Here is a 21,648-nt window from a genome sequence, read left to right as displayed (position 1 = left end):
TTGTAGCAACTTTGAGACTGACTGAAAGAAAGAAGTTGGCAGCATGAGCTTTTGTAGGCTAAAGTCTACTTCCTCAGATGCATATGGTGGAGTGGAAGCCAGGGACAGACATATATATGCCACTGGTGTGTGAGAATGTCAGTTTAAATTCAAAATCCTTTGGGTATGGAAAAGAAGCAGCAAGTCCAGTTTTAACAATGGTTGTTTGTGAACAAAGGCATTGGGAACTAGCCGTTGTGTCTGTAAATGAAGTGGCAAGACCAGTTTGGCAATGGAAACTAGCCTGTAGGTGAAGCGAATACATGATTGTAGGATGCCCCCATGAAGATGGGGTCAGATAATGTTGTAATGTGTGTAGTGTGCCAGGAAGCCATTATCTTTGTTCAGTCCATTTCTGAGGGACTGCAGTCTGTAGATGAGATCCAATTCTGCTGTTTCTCTTTCTAATTGCAGTTCCTTTGTTCAGGGACTGCTGTTCTGGGGTCTGAGATAGCTAAGAAAGCTCGTGTTGCCAATTTCTTCCTTTCAGTTAGTCTCAAAGGTGCTACAAAGGTGCTCTACATACCAATATTACAGAGTAATGCAGCTATATCTTTGAATTCTACCAGAAATGTTGTAATTCGTGATTTATTGTGCCCAGTATTTACACATGGTTGGTTTGCATAGAAAACAGCATGTCTGCACAGGAAGCATTTTTTTCTGCATAGAAAATATTATTTCTACACAGAAAATGCTGTTTCCTGAACAAAGTACCACATACAAATTTTGTGCAGTGTAAGTCCCAAACTGCAAATATTATCTTCACCCCAGGGTTCTTCTTGTCAGTGTTTCTCAGCACTCCAAAAACAGGTTTTTCAACCATTTTTCAAATATCGTCAAGTATCCTTACCCCTGTTAGCCTATGATACAAAACACACTCTCCTCCGGTCCAGCTTGTCATCACTTGAACACGTGCAACACATCACAAAGCACAACATGAGCCAGCTCTTGAGCCATATGTATTCCTCCTTCACCATTTAGTCAGCTCATATCATATCCAGCAATGATAAAAGTAACTTAAAATTACAGTTATACCACAAAAGGGGTTAAATTGTTCCTCTTTGCAGTATAATATTTTTATTATTGGGAGAAAGGAATTAATTACAAAAAACAAAAACAAAAAACCAGCTGGTTGTTCACAACTAGTTATTTATACATTCTGAATGTGCTTTCCTAATCCATTGTCATGTCATTATCCAGCAGTTATCTAGCTGCATTTTGTGCCACAACAAATAAATCATACAAAGTCTTTCCTTTTTCCTCAGTCTCAGGGAACAACATAACACGCCTGCCCTTTTTCCTCCTCTCAGTTATACTCACTTGTACTAGTTCAATCATTTTCCTGTTGAATGCACAATTTCTTTCCAGTACTAGGACACATGTATTCTTCTTTGTTTTAATACCTCCCTTGTGCCTTTCTGACAGGCAGAGTCTTTCATCCAAAAGGTGGGCTGCAATGGAGTCTTTTATATCTAGTTTTAAAAGAACATCCAAACTACATTTTATACATCTTTACAATCCCCTGCTGTTTCAAAGAAGATCTTCTGACTTCTGTGCCAGGAAGTATTTTACTGCTTAGGATTTGCCTAGAAGCTAAGAGATAATTTTCATGCCATTTGGAAATCATCTACAGTTTCCCTGATCTGAAAATATAAGCACCGTCCACAGCAATGAATGTGTACAATTTATAGTATCTTTGAAGCAGTAGATCCTGAAGAACTGCAGTTACCGTTCCCCACCTTTCACTTCCTGAGGCACCAGTGGGGCTACTGGCGTTTGTGTCAGTGGAGTAGTGAACTAACAACAGGTTTAAGTCTTTAAAGGGACTATCCAATGTGTTGAATCTATTTGCAGCACCTTGGATAGTGTTTTGGACCAGTACCTTGGATAGTGTTTTAAAATTATGGACTAAAACCTGGAGCAGATTCCTTTTTGCACTAACATGGAAGCTCTGCATCAGTAAGCTCCAGGCCAGTACTCCTTGTAGTTTGGTTTTCTTTGGAACATTTATCCATTTATGAGATCTAGCAATCCTACGAGCTTCTCTCCATTTTGCACTTATTTGGCTGAACCTACTAAAGTAGGGGTGAGCAAGTTAGGTGGGCCAAATATTCATGCCCAACACCCACCAATGGCCACACCAGGCCCAGAAATGATTGGGATTTTTTTTTTTTACAAATGTAAACCAATAAAAAATTAACAAATCTAGAAGTCAAAGAACCTAATCCAGGTTTCTTTTGTTTGTTTGTTTGTTTGTTTGTTTGTTTGTTTGTTTTTGGAAGCTGAGAGTGGGTAGGGGCCTACATCCTATTGTCTGTTAAAACTTTTGCTCTTAGAGGCATCTAGGAGCTCAAAACATTTTTCTTCATTTTTTTTCTCAGTATAGGAAGGACATAAAAATGTAAAAATGGCATGTGGGCTGTAAATTAGTTACAAGCCACAATTTGTATCTATTTGTATCTATTTTCTTGTCATGGGATTTGGTGTCACTCTGCTCTGTTTTTCTTCTTGCACCATTTCTGCATGCACACACTGCTGTCCTGTGTTTCTTCCATCCACCATGAACACAACTTAGCTGGGGAAGGCAAGTATGATCTTCCTAATTCATAGTGGTAAGGTGTAGCATGTGGGTAAGGGGCAGCAAACAGCAACAAGGGATCTTCTGGGAGATTAGAGACTAGTACATAAGTTTTCCTGGGCAAGAGCCTACTACCTCAGATGCATAGCATTCCAGGAAAGCCAATGCCATAAGAAATGTGAAAGTCTTTAAGGTACCAGAAGATCCGTTGTTGTCCTTTCAGTTTCTAATACCATCTCCCACTGATAGCATTCAAGTGAGATATATAGCCATTTCTTAACCATTAGCTTCCATTGCAGAGACATCTGTCAGGCATTCTGGGTCATAAACTGGCAATTTTCCTGACAAAAGGAATGACAGGAACAGCTGCCCAGCAGCCATAGCAATATTATGTACCAAATAGCTGTCACTAAGAAGAAAGCCATCTGATCTAAGGCACTGCTCTGAAGAGCAAGTTCATTTTCTAATTTTAGCTACTCTTGTAGCTTTTTTAGGGTGATAGTTTCTACTTCAGCCCTTCACTTTACCTAAGTCCTGTCTTCAGGGTCATGTGATGAACTATTTCTAAGTGAGAACCTGCTTGATGGTTCTCCTTTGTGAAGTCCCTTTTGTCAGCCATGAATATTTCATTACCTAACTGCCAGTATTAGTTTATAACCTATTTGTTCCAAGTAACTCAAATCACTACATCGTATACACTCTCTGAGATTTTTTGCTTGTGTAATGTAAATGAGTAAGAGACAGCCAGGATGGAGTAGTGGTTTGAGTGCTGGCGTAGGACTCTGGGAGACCAGGGTTCAAATCCCCATTCAACCATGGAAAGTCACAAGGTGACCTTGGGCAAGTCTCATTTTCTCAGCCTAAGAGGAAAGCAATGGCAAATCTCAACAGAATAAATTTTGTCATGAAAACCCTCTGACAAAGTTACCATTAGCTGGTAATGTGCCTGAAGGCATACAGCTACAAGTGTAAATAAGCCAGTGCAGCAGAAAATAAGTACAGGTTAGTAAGTCAAAGTGGCACAGAACAGCCTGCAGAAACAGGATCCTGATATAAATATAGCTTAGCAAATTCATAAGGGAGAACAGGTAGAAGCATCTGAAGTTACAAGATGCTTTTTTGAAATATAATACAGTAGAGGCAAGATGGACTGCAAATGCCAAGATGCCGGGTATAAGAGAATTGTCAGTACAAAATCAAAGTGATGCAAGTTTCCTGCAGGGAATTAATAACAGATGTAAAAAGAGCTGATAATAGAATGAATGTGACTGAAACAGGCTTAAATGAACATTTAGATAATGTTAACTGATGCAGCTAACAGTCTCAAGACATTTGACAAACTCAAGTTAATTTGAATAGCAAAATGAAAAGGATGCCTGGAAGCAATACAAAAGAGTACTATTGGGGGGGAAAATACTTAGAAGAGAAATCTTGAGGACGATGCAATAAATGGCTCTATAGTACAGACTTCTCCAACCTAGTGCTCTCCAAATGTGGAGATGTGAAAGGCACGGAGTCAAATAAGCATTTTGGATAGGGTTACCATGTTTCACTTCTTAAAGTCTGGGCACCCAGTCCATGTATATGTAGTCCCTCCTACCTGCACGCTTTTATCCCTGGGGTGAGTTTTGTTTGTTTAAAATATTTTTTAAAACAATTAAAGAAGCTATTCTTATTTAAGCCAACAGCAGTTTAAAATAGTCTTAAATATTTAAAATGTAGGAATGAAGATAAAAGAACAGCGTCACTACCTCACCACTAAAAATCCTTCTTTGACAACCAATTAATAGCTAGAGATTGGTCTAAATAAAAATGACTTTGCCTGCCAGTGGAAAGAGAACTGAGAGGGTGTCATCTAGTCTTCTGTGGAGGGACTTCTACAGTCTAGGAGCAGCCACCAAATGTCCTCCTCAAAAGTGACTGCGATGACTATACAACAAAGGAAAAGTGCTCTTTCAAAATAAAAGTTTCCTTTTATTTTATTGCTATACTGCAAGGAGACAAGGAGAAAATAGATGAAGTGAAAAAATACTTGCTGGTAGAAAAGATTATTTCCTCCCCATCATCCACTGCCTTTCCATGATGAGGATGTGTCCACTCACAAGGGAAGAGGGTATACCTATGCTAGCATTGCTACTGCTGGAGTCTCCCAAGCCAGACAAGCTTTTTTTTTTTTTTGGTGGGGGGGAAACAAGTTAGATTTACATGTGCCAAACATCTCAAAGGCGTAGAAATAATATTCAGCTGCTGGCATGCATATATTTGAAAGTGTTATGAGTTGTGTTCAATAAATATAAATATTTGATGTATAAGATAGGAAAGCTGTCTGTTGCCAGAGTCTGCACAAATTAAGAAAGCATAATGGTCAGGTAGGGTGGTGGCTTAGTTCTGTCCATCTCTAAAAGCCTTCTTCTGATGGAGAAGCAGGGTAAAAATAGAATTTTATTTATTATTATTATTATTATTATTATTATTATTTATTAAAAGTGAAAACTACAAGTTGAACTCCAAACTCCCCCCCTCCCTCCTGCTGACAAGGAATTAATTGTATTGATGAAATAAACCAGGGCTTAACTGTCTTGATTACCTCCACAGAATGGAGGCCTGCTGAACTGGCTCAGGCTGGTACACCTTCCCATTGTGAGGTACCTTGCAGCCTTCAGAGAGTTTGGGAAACTTATCTGGATTTGAAAGAGCATAAACATCTATACCTGTTAGCTTTGTCCTGTGTATGCAGCCCCATTGTTTGATCCTACCTAATCATTATCACAACCTGAAGGCACATTAATCTCTGCCCCTTTGCAAGCACATTCTGAGGTAATGTTTTGCCCCACCCAGATATGTTCTCTTCACTCTTAGGAGATCACCTCCCCCCCCACCTCCCAAGTTAAAATTCCAGTTCAACTGAGAAACAAATTGATATAACTGTTCCTTGGGCCAGTAATTACTGCTTAGCTCAACTAGCTGTCCAAATACTTTGTGAAATGTGGGGAAGTGGGTTACTATGGCTTAAATCTAATTGTTAGACTCAACTAGAGTAGAACCATACCAATGAAATCAGGATTGTCCACTGGCTCTCATGTACGGCCCTTGTATGTTTAACACAACACACACAAAAAGTTTGCATGTATAAAGAATTTGTACACACAATACTTAGTTTTATCAAATATGTCTTACTAGTTTTATCACATCTATCTCACTCAGCTCTAATTCTGATTCAGACAAAAACCACTTACTAAGTGATTTCCCAGTAGTGTTTTAGGTCAGGGAGCTTTAGGACATATATGCATGCATAGTGTCTGCTCATGTGATTTGTGGAATGTGCATAAGGACACACTTATACTGCTCCACATGTTTATTGACCATGCAAAGCTATCAAGACTGGCCTAAAATATTTTGTTGTCTAAGGCAAATAATAAGTTAGCTTTCCTATCTGTTTTATGTATTAGCTGAATGGGCTGGCAATCTGATATGGCAAGCTAGTTCAGGAGGCCTAGGATGAGCATCAATGCATTTCCTTCTAAAAGAAGGAATACTCAAAGGAACAGCTGTGCGGGCTCTTATTACTGCTGCCCCATCATATGTTATCTGAGGCAATTGTCTGACAGTGATAGAGCTGGCCCTGTGTGTTGTGTAGAGAGGGATAAAAACATATATATTTACAGGTGCTGCATGAAAGAGAGAAAGGGTTGGCATAGATGATGATGCAGAAGAAATACAAAAGTTTTGACTAGACTAATTGCAGCGGTATAAATATTTTGCTATTCAAGCACTGGCAGTTGATATAAATTCAGAAATATCTTCCATTTAAGGCCACGTTCTTCTGCTCAAAATGTTTCCTGTGACAGGAAGCTCTATCTTCCCCACAAAAATGGAGTGGTGGGGTGGGGAAAGAGAAAGAAAGCAACTAGGCTGGGAAAGTTATTCAGATTGATTAAGAATGAAAGCCAGAAATCTGTGACAAAAGGAAAAGTCAAAGTGTTCAGTTTCTGACAACTAATGCACAGGTAGTTTGATATTGTTGAGTCACAAGTGAGAAATTTTAATCATCATGGGGGCCATACAGACAGCCCGTTTGAGCCTGCTTGGGGCTGGCTTGGGGCTGTGGTGTTTAGACATGCCATGCCCCTAAGTGGGATCAAAACCAGACTGGCATTTACACACCAGCCAGCTTCTGCCCTGCTTGGAGGCATGGCTTATAGACGTCACTGTCCCCATATCTCAATATCATGAGATCCATGCTCACAAACTAGTAATGGAGCGGCCAAATTGCTGTCAAGGAGTTATATTTGGTTCCTGTCTTAAAATGAAGTGAATTAGAACTTGTCCAGACAGGGGGAAAGTCCCTGGTAAAATTAGTACAAAATTAGCTGTACTTCTTTCTGTTTTGATTGTTCATGCATATTCATGATTTTTGCATACAAGCACTTTGATATATCCCAGGTTTCCCTCACTTCTCCCTCCTCTGTGTTCTTCTTCCTAAACTCACATGTCACTTAAACTCAGGCAACATTTCAGAACTGCTTTTCACCAATTTCAACCTAGACCTTTTAAATTGTTGTTCAGGAGTTTGGGGAGATTATCAGATGAGGCTAAAAAGTACAATTAAACAGAATAGATGTGTCTATGGATGGACCTTCATCAGATGACCTCACAGCTAAGCTGTAGCTGGTCTGTTCCCATTCGTGACTATTGCATACCTTTGCATTTATGAGTTTTCCCAGTTAACTGCTGCCAGTATCACTGCTGTAACAGTAGATATGGTATCAGTTTCCCTTTCTCTGTTACTCCTGTTTACTCAAAATTATGCTTCATTGAGCTCAACAGGTCTTTATACTTGGCAAACATGTTTAGGAATGTAGTCTTTCAAAAGCATAAGCATTATCTTTAAAAAAAACCCTGTCTTTTATGTACTAATAGTTTTCTTTAATCATTGAGAAATCGTATATATTCTCCACTTCCATAAGAGCATTTAAAAAACAAAAACAAACTCTTAGGAGATTATCGCACTGGGTTCTGAGAACGTTCTGATCACGTGATGAGAACGGAACGCATTTGAGTATACCGCACGTATGTGTTCCAATCGGGTTCTCAGAACGCTTAAATGTGTTCCAAATGTGTTCCAGGAGGGAACGGATTTGAATGTGTTCTGAATGTGTTCCCAGAGAGCTGAAACGTGATGAAAACGTTCCAAGAGAAGTGTGTGCGGTATTCTTATCCGTTCTCAAATCCGTTCCCTCATTCCTCCGTCTTCTGATTGGCTGAAAGAATGACAGGCAGGGAGGGAGGCAGGCAGGCGAGCGACTGCAGTGAGGGAAAGTGTGTGTGTGTGAGGGGGGAAAGAAGGAGGGAGGGAAGGGAGGAAAAAGGGAGGAAAGGTGGGACAAGGAAGAGAAGAGGAAAGCAGGGAAAGAGAGGGAAAGAAGAGACCAGAGCAGAGAGCAAGAGGGAGAGGGTCTGGCTGCTTCTCCGGGGGTCTCTAGTGTCATGTCCAGTGGGGCTCCTGTGCTGTCACAATGCAGGAGGCAGGGATGCCCAGGACCTTCTCCTCCTTCTCTCCAGGAGGGAACCCACAAAAGCTCCTCTGTTTGGAGCACCACAGAAAAGCAAGCAAAAAACTCCCAGAATTCCATAGCAAAGAGCCAGACAAGAGTTAAAGCGGGGAGGGAATCTCACAACCTGAAGGCACACATTACATGCACACACACAGGAGCAAAAGGGTGTCAAGCTGCCAAAAAGGGGAAATGGGATGACAGCAGAGGACTCTTCTTTTCTAACCGGTTTAAAGAGCTGCTATGGCTGCCAAGGCTCTGCCCTTGGTCCAGTCCCCTCCCTTTCCCTCCGCTTGAAGGGACCTCCGTGGAGCTCCCTTAATGCCCAGGCTGCCAAGGAGGGGACTCTGCCCTTGGCCCATCAAGTTACATAGGTTTTATCCTATTTTCTTCAAACATATGCCAGCATATGAAGCCCCAGCGTTTTATAGGGGCTTGCCTTCTTTCCCTCCCAAGAGAATCTTCGGAGGGAAGACTTCGCAGTGAGGCTGAGAAGCACTTTCCCGGCCAGAGTCCCTAGGCTTACTGAAATCCCCCACTTCCCTTCCCCATAGAAATCAATCCAAAAACTGAGTTTAAAAGGAGCAGAGGAGAGCCCTTTGGGTCTGCATCTGAGAGAGATTTTAAACTCCGTTTTTGGATTCTTTCCTATGGGGAAAGAGGGGAGAGAGAGAGATGGCAGGACATCCCCATAGCCAAGCATCCTCTGCTCCCCCCCAGATGAAGACCCATAGGGCTCACTGCTCTTTAAGCTCCGTTTTTGGATTCTTTCCTATGGGGAAAGAGGGGAGAGGGAGAGATGGCAGGACAACCCCATAGCCAAGCATCCTCTGCTCCCCCCAGATGAAGACCCATAGGGCTCACTGCTCTTTTAAAGCTCCGTTTTTGGATTGATTCCTATGGGGAAGGGAGGTGAGGGATTTCAGTAAGCCGAGGGACTCAGGAGAGGCTAGCTCCATGGCCCAAGCCTCCCTTTTCCCTCTTTCCTGGGGGCAGCGCCTCTCCCGAGCCGTCCAACCACTGAGTGGTGACGTCATCAGAAGACAGCCCACAAAACTTAATACAGCAAACCGTTCTGAGAACGGTTTCAAGAAAAAGGAATCGCAGTGCGGTAAACTGCCGTTCTGATCCCGTTCTGATCCCGTTTTGATTTCTAATGCAGTAATATCTGTTCCAGGAACGTTTTCATCACGTGATGATATGGAACGTTCTCAGAACGCAGTGCGATAATCTCCTTAGACTGGGTTTAGAGAGAAATCTTGGAGGGGGGACACAAATATTTAACCATATAGAAAGGAGTGTGTTACATTTTTGTCTTTCCCATTAGGGTTGGCTTTATTTAATATATTTACTATTGTATAAAGTAAGGGTGTGTAAGAAAAGTCTCAACATGCATGGCATCTGAATAGACAGACACATATGCACACAGATACACACCAATCCTCAGAACTTTCTCCAGGCTCCAGCACCTGCTTCAGCAGGAACCAAATTTGCACTGCTGCTATGCTGCCACCCTAAACTTGTGCCCTTCTAAGACAACCTAACACATATATGAACACTGGCCATGCTGGGGCTGAAGACACCAAAACATGGTCCAGTCCACACCCAACTGCAGCTGTTGCTATCATGCTGTTGGGCTCCTTTGCTTCCAGGTTGCTCTCATTTGCAACTCCTTTCCACTTCTGACTCACAAAAGCAGAATATGGATCCTGTTGTGTCCCAATTCCTGGTTTCTCCTCCTCTCTCACACAGTGTCTTCACTTGCCAAAATATTCTGGGAGCAGCCTGGAGTATCCTGGTCCTGGAGCTACCCTGACCTCAATACCTGGGACCCTCTGTTATGATGCCAGGTGACTGGTCACACATGTATCCTTCTGTGATTCCCAACACTACCACCACATTCGCTCTGAGGTCAGAATGAGGTGCCCAATGTAAATCATACAGCTGGGTACCTCATTCTAATGTCAGACTGTGCAAAGTGCAGCAGCAGCAGCAGTGCTGAGAGGGGCAGTGGGATATGTTGTAAACAGTGGGATATGTTGCAACAGAGGGCTCCAGATCTTCTGGGAAGATGTGGAGCAAATAATGAGTTTTCTTAATCTGGTTTAAGAGCAGTGTTGCCAACAAACCTCAAAGATAATTCCCCAAATGTTTGGCCAAAACTCACCAAATCCCCCCCACATCTCACCAAATACTTATTTCAACTCTCAAAATTACCATTAAAACCAATCACCAAAATCACACCAAAGGCTCTGAAAAGTACCCATTTTGGTGTGAAAGTCACCAGATTGGCAACACTGTAAAAGGACATTCCCTGATTCCAATGATGAACTGGCTGGTATAAGGAGGGAATCCAGTTTAAGGGGACCATACCTGGTTCCAGTGATGAATGCCCAGACTATTCATACTTGAACCAGGGTTTGGACTGTGTATCATCCAAACTCCCTGCTAAGAGGACAGGGGTGGGGAAGGCTGTTTTATCTGGCCTGCACAGAAAGGGCCACAGACAGCTTTGCAGAAGGGGAATTATCAGAACCATGTGCAGATGACCTGCTCCCAGAGCTTCCACCACTTTCCAAATTCCACCTCATGCATTCCCCTTGCCTCCAGTTCTCTTGGCTTTGGTGCTTGTACAACACAGTCTCTCTATTATAGAACCACTTAGAGAAACGTAAAGGAGGAACAGGATAGGTGCATGAAATAAGCCACTTTCATTGTCATTTGCTCCCTATCTCGGCTTCCTATAGAAACTGACTTTAAGTGTGTGTGTGTGTGTGGGTGGGTGGGTCTGTCTGTCTGTCTGTCTGTCTTTCTATCTACAAGGGTGACCAGATGTCATAACCATAAAGGAGGACAAAGGCACTTCAAAATGTGAAACATTCAAGCAAAAACATAGGATATTACAAAATAAAAGCTAAAAACACTAATATAAATATAAATTCACACTTCTTAGTCATACTCAAAATGGAGGGTATTTTGAAATTCCTCCTGGACAGAAAGTTGAAATGTAGAGCATGTCCTGATCACTCTAACATATATATGAAAACTTAAAATCTGAGATAGCTAATGGCACAAACTGCCAATAGCAGGGATGCAGAGGTTCCAGCTAAAAATGACAGCCCTATTTTGAATGGCATGTATAGTCCCAATACTGGGGCAGCCACTGCCTTAAGCCAGCGATAGTCCTATTCACAGAAAACTAGTATGTTTCTCAAGGCTTTCCTTGACTAGATTCTTTGATTTGTGAGAACCATTACGGTCTTGAAAAAATAAGAGTTCGGTGCCTCTGTAAACACACACACACACACACACACACACACACACACCACCACCACCACCACCAGCAACACCTGTAAATTGAAATAAAGCACTGATAAATTAAATGCCTTGAACCTATGCTCCTCTAATTCATTTTCAGTGCCTAACTGTGCACATGACTGCACAATACTGTTACTCATTTTACTACCATTATGAGACAATAACAGGGTTTGTAATTTTTCTAGTAACTTCAACAGCAACACTTAGTAGGAACAAACAGAGAAATTCAATGTGCTCCAGTAAGTGCAATTGCAATTTCTTACACTGTTTGCCTGGAAAAACCATGGAGTAATTATTCCAACGATAGCTTTCTGTCAGCATTTTAGTGGCTGCCTTTGTCATGGGCTTTGTTGAGCCTTATTTCAAATATCGGCTGAGATTTTAGCTATTTCTATAGACTGCTTGGAAGTTAAATTCATCTCTGTGGAAACAGTTTCCATACGGCATAGGCACTGCCTAATTCCCACTTAGGTTCTCAAAATAACTTGGAGGGGAATTTGTTCTGTCTTTCTGTGTGGACGTCGAACTCTCGTTTTGGCTAAATAGACGTGAGATGCATGCTTTAAAGTAAAAATAATGTTTCCATCACCAACAGAGCTCTGACACCGCTGTATAAATCCATTGGCAATCTAATCTCTTTTAAGATTAAGAGAGAGGGGGATAATCTGACTGTGCTGAATTCTTTGGCACACTTACAGTTCAGAGGTATGATGAAATAGTACTCAGGAAGCTCTCACATCTGTTAAAAAAAGCCACCCTTTGAGCTGTTGCTTTGCTATTTTTAATTTCTCTTACACAGCAGAAAGGATAATGTTAAGAAAATATTTATTTATTTATTTATTTATTTATGGATGGGGTGGAGTGGATAAACCTGGCTGTATGACCAGAAAGATGATTGATTGTTAGTTCTTTTCTGTTCCTGTGCACTTAAAGCAAGAAAGCATTTTCTTTAAAAATGAATGGTGTAATCCTATGGCTGGCTTTAGTTGCCATTGCTGTGCAAACACACTGACAGCATGATCCTGTTCCTCAGCTTGATCTGCTGTGAAGCGAGCAAAGGCTTGTGCCCGTTTAGCTGTAACAAGAGTTATAAGAAGAAGAAGAAAACAAGAAAAGCCCTTCTGGCTCAGATCAAAGGCCTCTCTTGTGCAGCACCCTGTTTCCCTCAATGGCAGCCAAGCCGATGCCTTATGGGAAGCTCAAGAGCAAGAGACAAGGGGAAGCATAACTGTCAGCATTGGCTGCTCCCCAACAACCTTTATTCAGAGACATCTTTTAAAAAGTATAATCTCTTTTAAAAAATAATAAAACAAACAAAACCTATCCTGACCTAGACAAAGACAGGTACAAGTTCAGCATCATTTGCTTTTGAATGCACTTATTATTTCCTTATTAAGTTTTTTTTTCACCTGGCCACTGCTGCTTCATGAGAATACTAGAGGAAAGGAGCAGTAGACAATCTCATGGCCTCTGGGTGAGAAATAAAGCCCCAATACAAAGCCCATGCTCTCTTTAACACCTCTCTGCTCTTAAATTTGCAATGTTATTAGGCATTATGTGACACAGAGGGTATTGCTAACACTTAGACAATGTGCAATGTTCCAAATATTTCTGGAATTCATTTCCCATCATCCGTCCCCATTGGCTATAGAGTCCAACAACATCTAGGAGGCCATAATGCCCAAATCTGCATTAGCAATCAGTCCAATTGGAGCTCGCATTAAGGATGCAGCCAGGTGATCATGAAGCTGATGGTGTAGGTGTGTGTGCATGTTGTGTGCCTTCAAGTTGTTTCTGACTTATGGCAGCCCTATAGTGAACTTATCATGCGATTTTCTCAGCAAGATATGTTCAGAGGATGTATGGCATTGCCTTCCCCTGAGGCTGAGAGCATGTGACCAAGGTCACCCAGGACTGGAAAACCTTTCAGGTGGTGGGCTAAAATCTGGCATGAAATAGTAGAAAAACTAGTAGGACAAAATGACTAGTTTTGACTGAATGTCGGGTTCCAGGATTTCAGTTAATAGAACTTTATAACCAGGCAAAGTTGGGAAAAACCAACACATTGCTGATCTGTGAGAGTGATCACGTATGGGGGGGGGAGGCCCCTTCATATTGCACATTTATAACACTATATTCTAATTTAACATGTCATGGCAAAATGCTAGGTAGAGGATTCTAAATGCCTCTGTGTCAACTACAAATCCCAGGATTCCATAGGATATAATTGTGACAATTAAAATGAAATCACAGCCATTTAATTGGCTAGTGTGAATGGCCCACTGGAAGTATAACATTGCTTTCTCTTCCTCTACTGAAATGTCTAATTACATAAGAAGCTTGAATTCACAGTCTGTGAGGCTCATAGTTCAGAGTAACAATGTAGTAGTACATCTTGAAGTGGAGATGCTCACATTAAGAGCACCCATAAGTAACTGACCCTGCCCTAGGAGAGCATCAACATGTAGGTAGCTGTTCTCATCCATATCAACATACCAGTTCGGCCCATTTCCATCTCCACTAGTAGCAGATCTTCTGTAAAATATATTAGACCTAATTGCTCATTCAGGGCCAAAATATACCAAAATACTTTGTACTGCAACAAGGATAGGGCACAACAATATGTTGTTGGGGAAAAAATAGATTTGTCCCCCTCCAACTGGGAAACCTAGAAGGAATGAGATATAGTATCTTTGTACATGCTGGTCAGCAGATTCCACAAGTTCAAGCCTGAGAGCTTGGCTGCCCTTCACTCTAGTTTAAGTGTTTCTTCTGATTCTGATATGCTTGGTACTTCAGATGTGAATGCCAAAAATTTGGCAGTGTAGGGTATGTTTGTATTAGAAATGGAAAATAGATTTGGGAATATTTTCTTTTCAAATGAGAGATAAAATAAATAAAAATAAAATATCATGAGAAGACAATGAGGAAATTGGAATAGTCGAAGAATTCCCCTACCTAGGCTCAAAGACTGATCAGAGTGGTTACTGCAGTCAAGAAATAAGCGGTTCTAAGTGGTTCACTTGCAGTGTCATGTGAAAACCATTTGTGCAATTGTGCTTAATACAATGGATAACCATGGGTTCTAACCCATTTAAACTTCCAATTTTCCCCATGTGATATACTCCTAGAAATGGGTAGGCAGCTATGAAAGAACTAGAAAAGATCCTGAAGAGTAAAGATATATAATTGAGCACTAAAGTCAGGCCATTATATTCCCTATCGCCATGTGAGAGCTAGACAGTAAAGGAAGCAGACAGAAAGAAAATCAACACATTCAAGATGTGGTGCTAGAGAAGAGTGCTTAGGATACCATGTATGGCCAAAAAGACAAACAAATGGGTCCTTGAACATATCAAACCAGAAATATATTTGGAAGCCAAGGTGATCAAACTGAGGCTGTTGTACTTTGGCCACATAATGAGAAGGCATGGATCACTAGAAAAAACAATAATGCTAGGAAAGGTAGAAGGTAGAAGAAAGAGGAGAAGACCACATGCCAAATGGATGGACTCAATCAATAGTCTCACAGGCATGTGCTTGCAGGGATTGACCAGAACAGTGGAGGATAGAGAGTCTTGGAGATGTCTCATCCACAGGGTCGCCATGAGTCGGTCGGAGTCGACTCGAGGGTAGCTAACAAAAACAACAAATGTTCTTAAAATAGCCAAGTGATTTGCAAAAGGTAAATGATGTTAATGTGAGAGTTCTTTCTCCCCCCAAATTATGTCCCCCAAACAAATCCAGGAATTATTATTCCCAAGGATACAACATTTCTGGACATTTTACATTTCTACTTGATACCTTTTAACTTCTATTGAGGATGAGAAATGCCACTATCTAGGGGAGCAGCACAGGACTGTGGTTGTTACCTTGGAGATAGTCTTTATGTGTTTGTTCTTTTTTAAGATCCAGCACTTAACTGTGTGTATCTCATTTTCTTTTAATTGTAATGTGGAGGATGCATATTTGCAATTAAGCAGTAACAAGAAAAACATGCTGTATATCTTGTTCCAGCAAAACAGTTGTAAACAAACTTTAATTTTAATGAAAGTGATATATGATTCTTGAAAGCAGGCACCCTTTAGAACACTCATATTCTAAAGCAAATAGATAATTAAGAAGGGGATTTATGGAGCACTCATCTTCACCACTGGTAAACATGTTGAATTCCAAAATAATGTCACTGTTGGTGAACTCTTTTGTCGTGTCAAAGCAAACTTTAATTGCTTCATTTACACCCAGGGAAAACACTGCACTCTTGCTATGGCTTTGATTTATTTCTGTTGAAAGACTGCATGCTAATCTTATCAGGGGGTCAATACAAGTTTCACTTGAATATAAAAGATTAATGTTTGTATTATTGTTTGTATTCTTCCCAAGGAAGGAAGGGAAGAAGGAGAGATTTAATGATCCTGCATCTCAAACGTTTTCTGCACTTAGAAATTGCCAAGTGCTGGAATAACATTCTCTCTTCTTAAATTTTGTTATCAGAATGTATAACCCCTCCCAGATATTGGAGGGCCTTAACACTCATCAGCCTCAGTACCCACCATAGCCAATGGTGAAGGTTCATGGGAACTGTAGTCCAGCAATACCTGGATGGTCAGACATTCCATGTTTTTGACTTATTCCCTAACCTTCTCTTTCATTCCTCTGATAAACAAGTTGTGCTTCAAGTATTAGCTACAGAAATGGAAAAATGATTCTAGAAAGAGAAAGACCCAAAAGTGCCAGCCTTAATATGGTGTGAAAACTAATGGCTAGCTACAGATAGCAATTGTGTAAGCAATTGCAAAATCGCTCATTTGCTACATCCAATGAGAATTTTTTTTACCATGGCTCAGCAAAATTCTAGAGCTCAGTTTGATCAAATTTGACCATGGGAGTGGATGCTACGTTTCTTGCATATTTGCATGGTTGGTAAGTACAGAGCTTGGAAACTTACTTTTTAAAAATAGTGCATTATGCAGTCCATCAAGTTACAAAAAAGCAGAAAACTCCTGCTCAAAATGATGGTATAAATATCCTTTAAAAGTAACAAAGGAATAACTAGAAAACTACTTCTTACATCTTGTAGTAGTGATTTGAGTGTTGGACTATGACTCTGGAGACCAGGGTTCAACTCCCAGCTCGACCATGAAACCCACTGGGTGACCTTGGGCAAGTCACTCTGTCTCAGCTTCAGAGGATGACAATGACAAAACTTGTCTGAGGAATTGCCAAGAAAGCCCCCTTAGGGTCGCCATAAGTCAGAAATGACTTGAAGGCACACAACAACAACAACATCTTGTTATGTTATTTTGACGTTATCACCAAAATAATAAATTATGAGTTACAAATAGTTACATTACTTCTTGCATATTACACCCAAGCTCTAGGCAAATAATCATGGAGTAAAAGTTCTTCTGATTGGCATTTCCCTAACAGTTTCATTGATTTAATTCTGGACATTATCAGAAAAAGAGTATTCACAGCTCTGAAGCATTGGTTCATATGTCTTCTCACATATGCCCCCCCCCCTAACAATTAAAGACAGGTTTTTATCACTTAACCCTACACAAAGCTATACATATTTAAGGTTATTTAAACCCAAAGAAAAAGTCTGCTGCTAGTATACTCCTTTTTAAAAATTTTCTCTTTTAATATCTGTAACCAGTCACTTTCTTTTAATTTAACAATTTCCCACAGATGTAATTTTCTTCTAATTTCATGGTTATTCTCAGAACATTATTCTTTAATAGTGTGCTCTTGTTGGAAATGTCGTTGTGATTCAACACAAATACCTAAGATGTTCATTATAAAACACTAAAGAAAATTTTTAGAAAACCAAAACCAGGAGTGAAATTGTTAATAGCATTTATGCTTTTAAAATATTTATAAGACCGGTCCCGATTGCCATTTATAATACCCCTAAGCATATCTCATATTCTTTATCAATGCAAATCCAAAACTCTGTGCTTATATATTCTGTAATACTGTAATATGTGTCCTCAATTAATTTAATTATATAGGTTTAATAATCTTATCACCACAAAGAAATGCATTCATTTGTGTGAGCTATGGCCCTTTGGGAAAGGTCTCAGTTCAGCAACAGAACACATATTTTGCACACGGAGGATCCCAGGTTCAGTCCATGCATGTCATTTCCAATTAAGTATCTTTTGGTGGAGAGGGTTGGCTGGGAAGTCCCTCTGCTTGAACACTGGGATTTCAGTAGACAATACAGGATTAGAGGGACCAATAGCTAGATGGATGCAACAAAGATACACTGTTTTCCTTACCTTCCTGGGTGGTGGTGTGACACAAGCATTCTCAGCTGATTCAGGGAGAAAGGATGTCTTGGATTCTTCTGCAGTGTAGGCTTTAGGAGGTCTGGGTGGTGGGCTGATGGTTTGATTCTCATATTTTCTCATCATGTAATACTGTTCTTCTGTAATCTCTTCCACAACAGACTTTACTGGGAAATGCATAGTATCTTCTACATGCTTTCTCAGCAACTGAAAGGACATAGTTAAACGATGCACAGGAACTTCCCATATTTCTGTGGGATTGTTGAGGGCACTGACTAACAAGAAAGAGTCTATGATTTCTTCTTCAAGCTGTAGGCAGAGTATGTCTGCCAGTATGTCTTCCTGGATGGAAAGATCCCTTACAGATACTTTGACATTAAATGGAAGGCAGAATTCTTTGCAAAGTTCTAAAATTTCATACTGTGTTTTATCATGGACAAGTTCAACAAAGCCCCCTTCTATGCTCATTGGAAGAAGTACACTCTTACAGGTTTTATTGAACAACAAAATTTGCTCACAGGCTAAAGCCTCCTCCACTGTCTTTCTTTCTGGATCAGCTGTTTCACTTGTCTGGAGCTGTGGAATTAGAAACTCATCTCCAACAGAAACAGAACACAGCTCTTCATGAGGAGATACAAATGCTTTGGTAGCTGATACATGAAGCTTCTCCTTCATATTCCGTGCTATTTCTAGGTCATAGGCAGTTGGAAATTCCCGGGGCCTTCTTTTGAACTTCCCTTTGTAGGTGATAGGAATTAAAAAGTGTCTTTTATAGAAATCTTTCTTGAACTCAGATGCTAAAATTCTTCTTGCCTGACACTTTTTGTAAATGACTATTTCTCTACCAGGACACAACAAATTATATGAGTGCTTGTTTCCAATGGAGCTTTCAATTACTGCAACAACAATAGGAAATTCGTCGCTTCTCCTTTCCAAAATATCTTTGACTGATAATGATTGAAGGAAACTGTTAATATTGTAACAGTCCGTTACATCTTTAACTTCAACATCTAAATCAGAAAGGAAGTGAAGGATCTCTTTTTGAACTGAAAAAGAAACAAAAAGTATAGTTTTTTTGGCCAATTGATAATGGTATAAAAAGACAGAACTAATAAAGGGATATTATATAAAAATATTTTTAAAATTATATCTTTAACCATTGAAACGCTGCTGAAAACCTCAATTACTTATCTAAGAATATTGTTATTTAATGCCATCTTTCATTTAAAACATCTGAAGCAGTTCACAGAAACAGTGGATAATCCCTTTAACTGTTAAAATGTTCATGCATACACAAACACATTACACGTTTTGTAATGGTACATGTTAAAAAATGCTGCAGCAGCTCTAGTTCTATCAATAACAATAATAAAAAGTGTGGTTTCAGTGGTGATAGGTGCCCTGGGAAAATTATAAAAGGAATGATAAAACATCTGAATGAAATTGCTATAGATAGGACATAACAGCACAATTATGAAAAGAGATACTACTTGGATCATACCAATACCACTGATTCCTAGATTCTTGAATAGTATCTGAATCACGGAGGGTCCAAAACTCCAGTCAGTGACACCTGATAGACTGTGAAACCTACTGTATATACTCAACTATACGTCGACCTCATGTATAAATTGAGGGCAGGTTTTAGGGCCAAAATTATGGATTTTGATATGACCTGTGGGTAAGTTAAGTGTAAAACTTAGTGACATGTAATAAAGGATCTATAGCATGAAACAAACTAAAACAATGCCAAAGAATTTACAACATTCCAGCAGGTATAACTGTTTGTGCTCCACCTAAAGGCTGTATGGATGAGAAAACAGAGGAGATTGGTGCTTCTTTTAAATGCTCAGAGGAGGGATTAAGATGTCACGTTTCACCATGGGATAGTTCCTTCTTTTTTATAAGAGTGAAAGTATGGTAGCTACATTGATCTGTGGATAAGTTGACTCAATTTTTGGGGGTCGTTTTTGACTAAAATTTCTAGGCTTATACATGAGTATATACAGTAGATCATCAATCAATATTTATTAATGCTTAAGCAAAAGGCCATTCGCATGATAAAATATAAAACCAGTAACAGCAATTCAGAATTATATACAGTATTATGATGGTGGTGATAATGTGGTGGTGATGGTATATTTGCCTAGGATGCAATCCCTGGGTCCACATTTTTGTGGGGGAAACTGAGACTACTGTTGGACCTGAATACAGAGGAACAGAATGGTTCCTAATTGGCAAGGTGGTAAGGCATGGCTGTATTCTGTCACCCTATTTATTCAGTGTCTAGGCAGAAAATATCATAAGAAGAGCAGATTTACACTCAGAAGATGGAGGAATAAAGATAGGATGAATGAACATCAACAATCTAAGATATACAGATAACATCATACTACTAGTGGAAAACATCACAGACTTGGAATAATTACTAAGGAAGATCAATGAATAAAATCAAAGGTAGGCTTAACCTGAACATAAAGAAAACAAAAATAATGGCTATGAAGAACCTACACACATTCAACTTAGACAATGAGGAAATCAAAATAGTTAAATACCCATACCTTGGATCAAACATTGATCAGAAATGACACTGCAGCCAGAAAATCAGAAGAAGACTAGGAATGGGAAGGGCAGGTATGAAGGAACTAGACAAGATCCTGAAGAATAAAGATACACAATTGAACACTAAAGTTATTTCCCATCACCATGTACAGAGCTGGATGATAGAGAAAGCTGACAAGAAGAAAATCAACTCATTTGAGATGTGGTGCTGGAGAAGAGTGCTGAGAATACTGTGGACAACTAAAAAGACAAATGAATGGATCCTTGAACAGATCGAGCCTGAAATCTGCCTGGAAGTCAAGATGATCTAATTGAGGCTGTCATACTTTGGCCTCATCATGAGAAAGCAGGTCTCATTAGAAAAGACAATAATGCTAGGAAAGGTAGAAGGCAGTAGATCAAATTAGGGAGGTCATGGGACTGAATTTACTGGACATAAGCAGAGCAGTGGAGGACGGGGGTCTTGGTGATGTTTTATCAACAGGGTTGCCATGAGCTGGGATCATCTCAAAGGCAGTTAACAACAATAACAACACATGTATTATTTCCTTAATTCTTACGAGAATTTGTGAAGACAGGTCACTGTACTGCAGATAGTGATAGCAGAGAGAAGACCTAATCAGTTGTTTAATGTCAATGTATAAACAACATGTGAGATGCCCTGTTTACTCTGCCATTATTTTCATCAACTTTTATTTGTGGGATGTGATATAGAAGAAGCAAAGAGCCTCTGCAATTCACAGAGAATCTCCATGTGAATGGAAGCCCTGAAAAATAAAAGCAGGGTTACCACTCAGATGGAGGCACTTCACAGACATGAAATGCTCTCCACTTCAAAAGTATCACTTTCCATGACAGAACCAGGAACAAGGGTGGCTAGTGCACATGGATTTCTAATGCTTGAATTTGAGTATAGAAACTTGGCATCAATACATCAGTACAACTATGCCATTATGTTGGTGATGCCATTTAAAGCAAGGTAGTTGGGACCAAAATTAAATAGTTGCAGCAAACACATATTTTTGATAAGCTATACAGGACGTTATGCATTTGAGTCAATGTTGCTGCTGTGCACATAAGTAAAAATCAATTAGCTCACCCCCCCCCCCAGTAGTAACTATTTTATTTGTAATATAATGTTTCCTATGTCTGATATTGCTGTGTCATACTGTTTCAAAGAAAATGTGGAAATCCATTATTCACAGTTCACAAAACAAGTCACTCATCATATGAAAGTAAGTTGCTTCTAAATAGAACACTGTTGAAGATAGTTGAAAAATATTCTATGGTCTGATATTTCTAAGTC

General features: G+C 39.9%; 1 protein-coding gene across 1 annotated transcript in view; it reads right to left on the bottom strand.

The window, feature by feature from the left end:
* The window catches only part of THEMIS (thymocyte selection associated), an 84,668-nt gene that overhangs the window by 36,146 nt on the left and 26,874 nt on the right, over positions 1 to 21,648 (bottom strand). The window contains exon 4 of the mRNA XM_042444928.1: positions 17,772 to 18,826. Within this exon, the coding sequence (XP_042300862.1) occupies positions 17,772 to 18,826 (1,055 nt within the window). The remainder of the gene's footprint in view (positions 1 to 17,771; positions 18,827 to 21,648) is intronic.

Source organism: Sceloporus undulatus, chromosome 1 (genome assembly GCF_019175285.1).
Source record: "Sceloporus undulatus isolate JIND9_A2432 ecotype Alabama chromosome 1, SceUnd_v1.1, whole genome shotgun sequence".
In the NCBI taxonomy this organism is placed as follows: domain Eukaryota; kingdom Metazoa; phylum Chordata; class Lepidosauria; order Squamata; family Phrynosomatidae; genus Sceloporus; species Sceloporus undulatus.
This window is presented reverse-complemented; position numbering and strand designations above follow the sequence as displayed.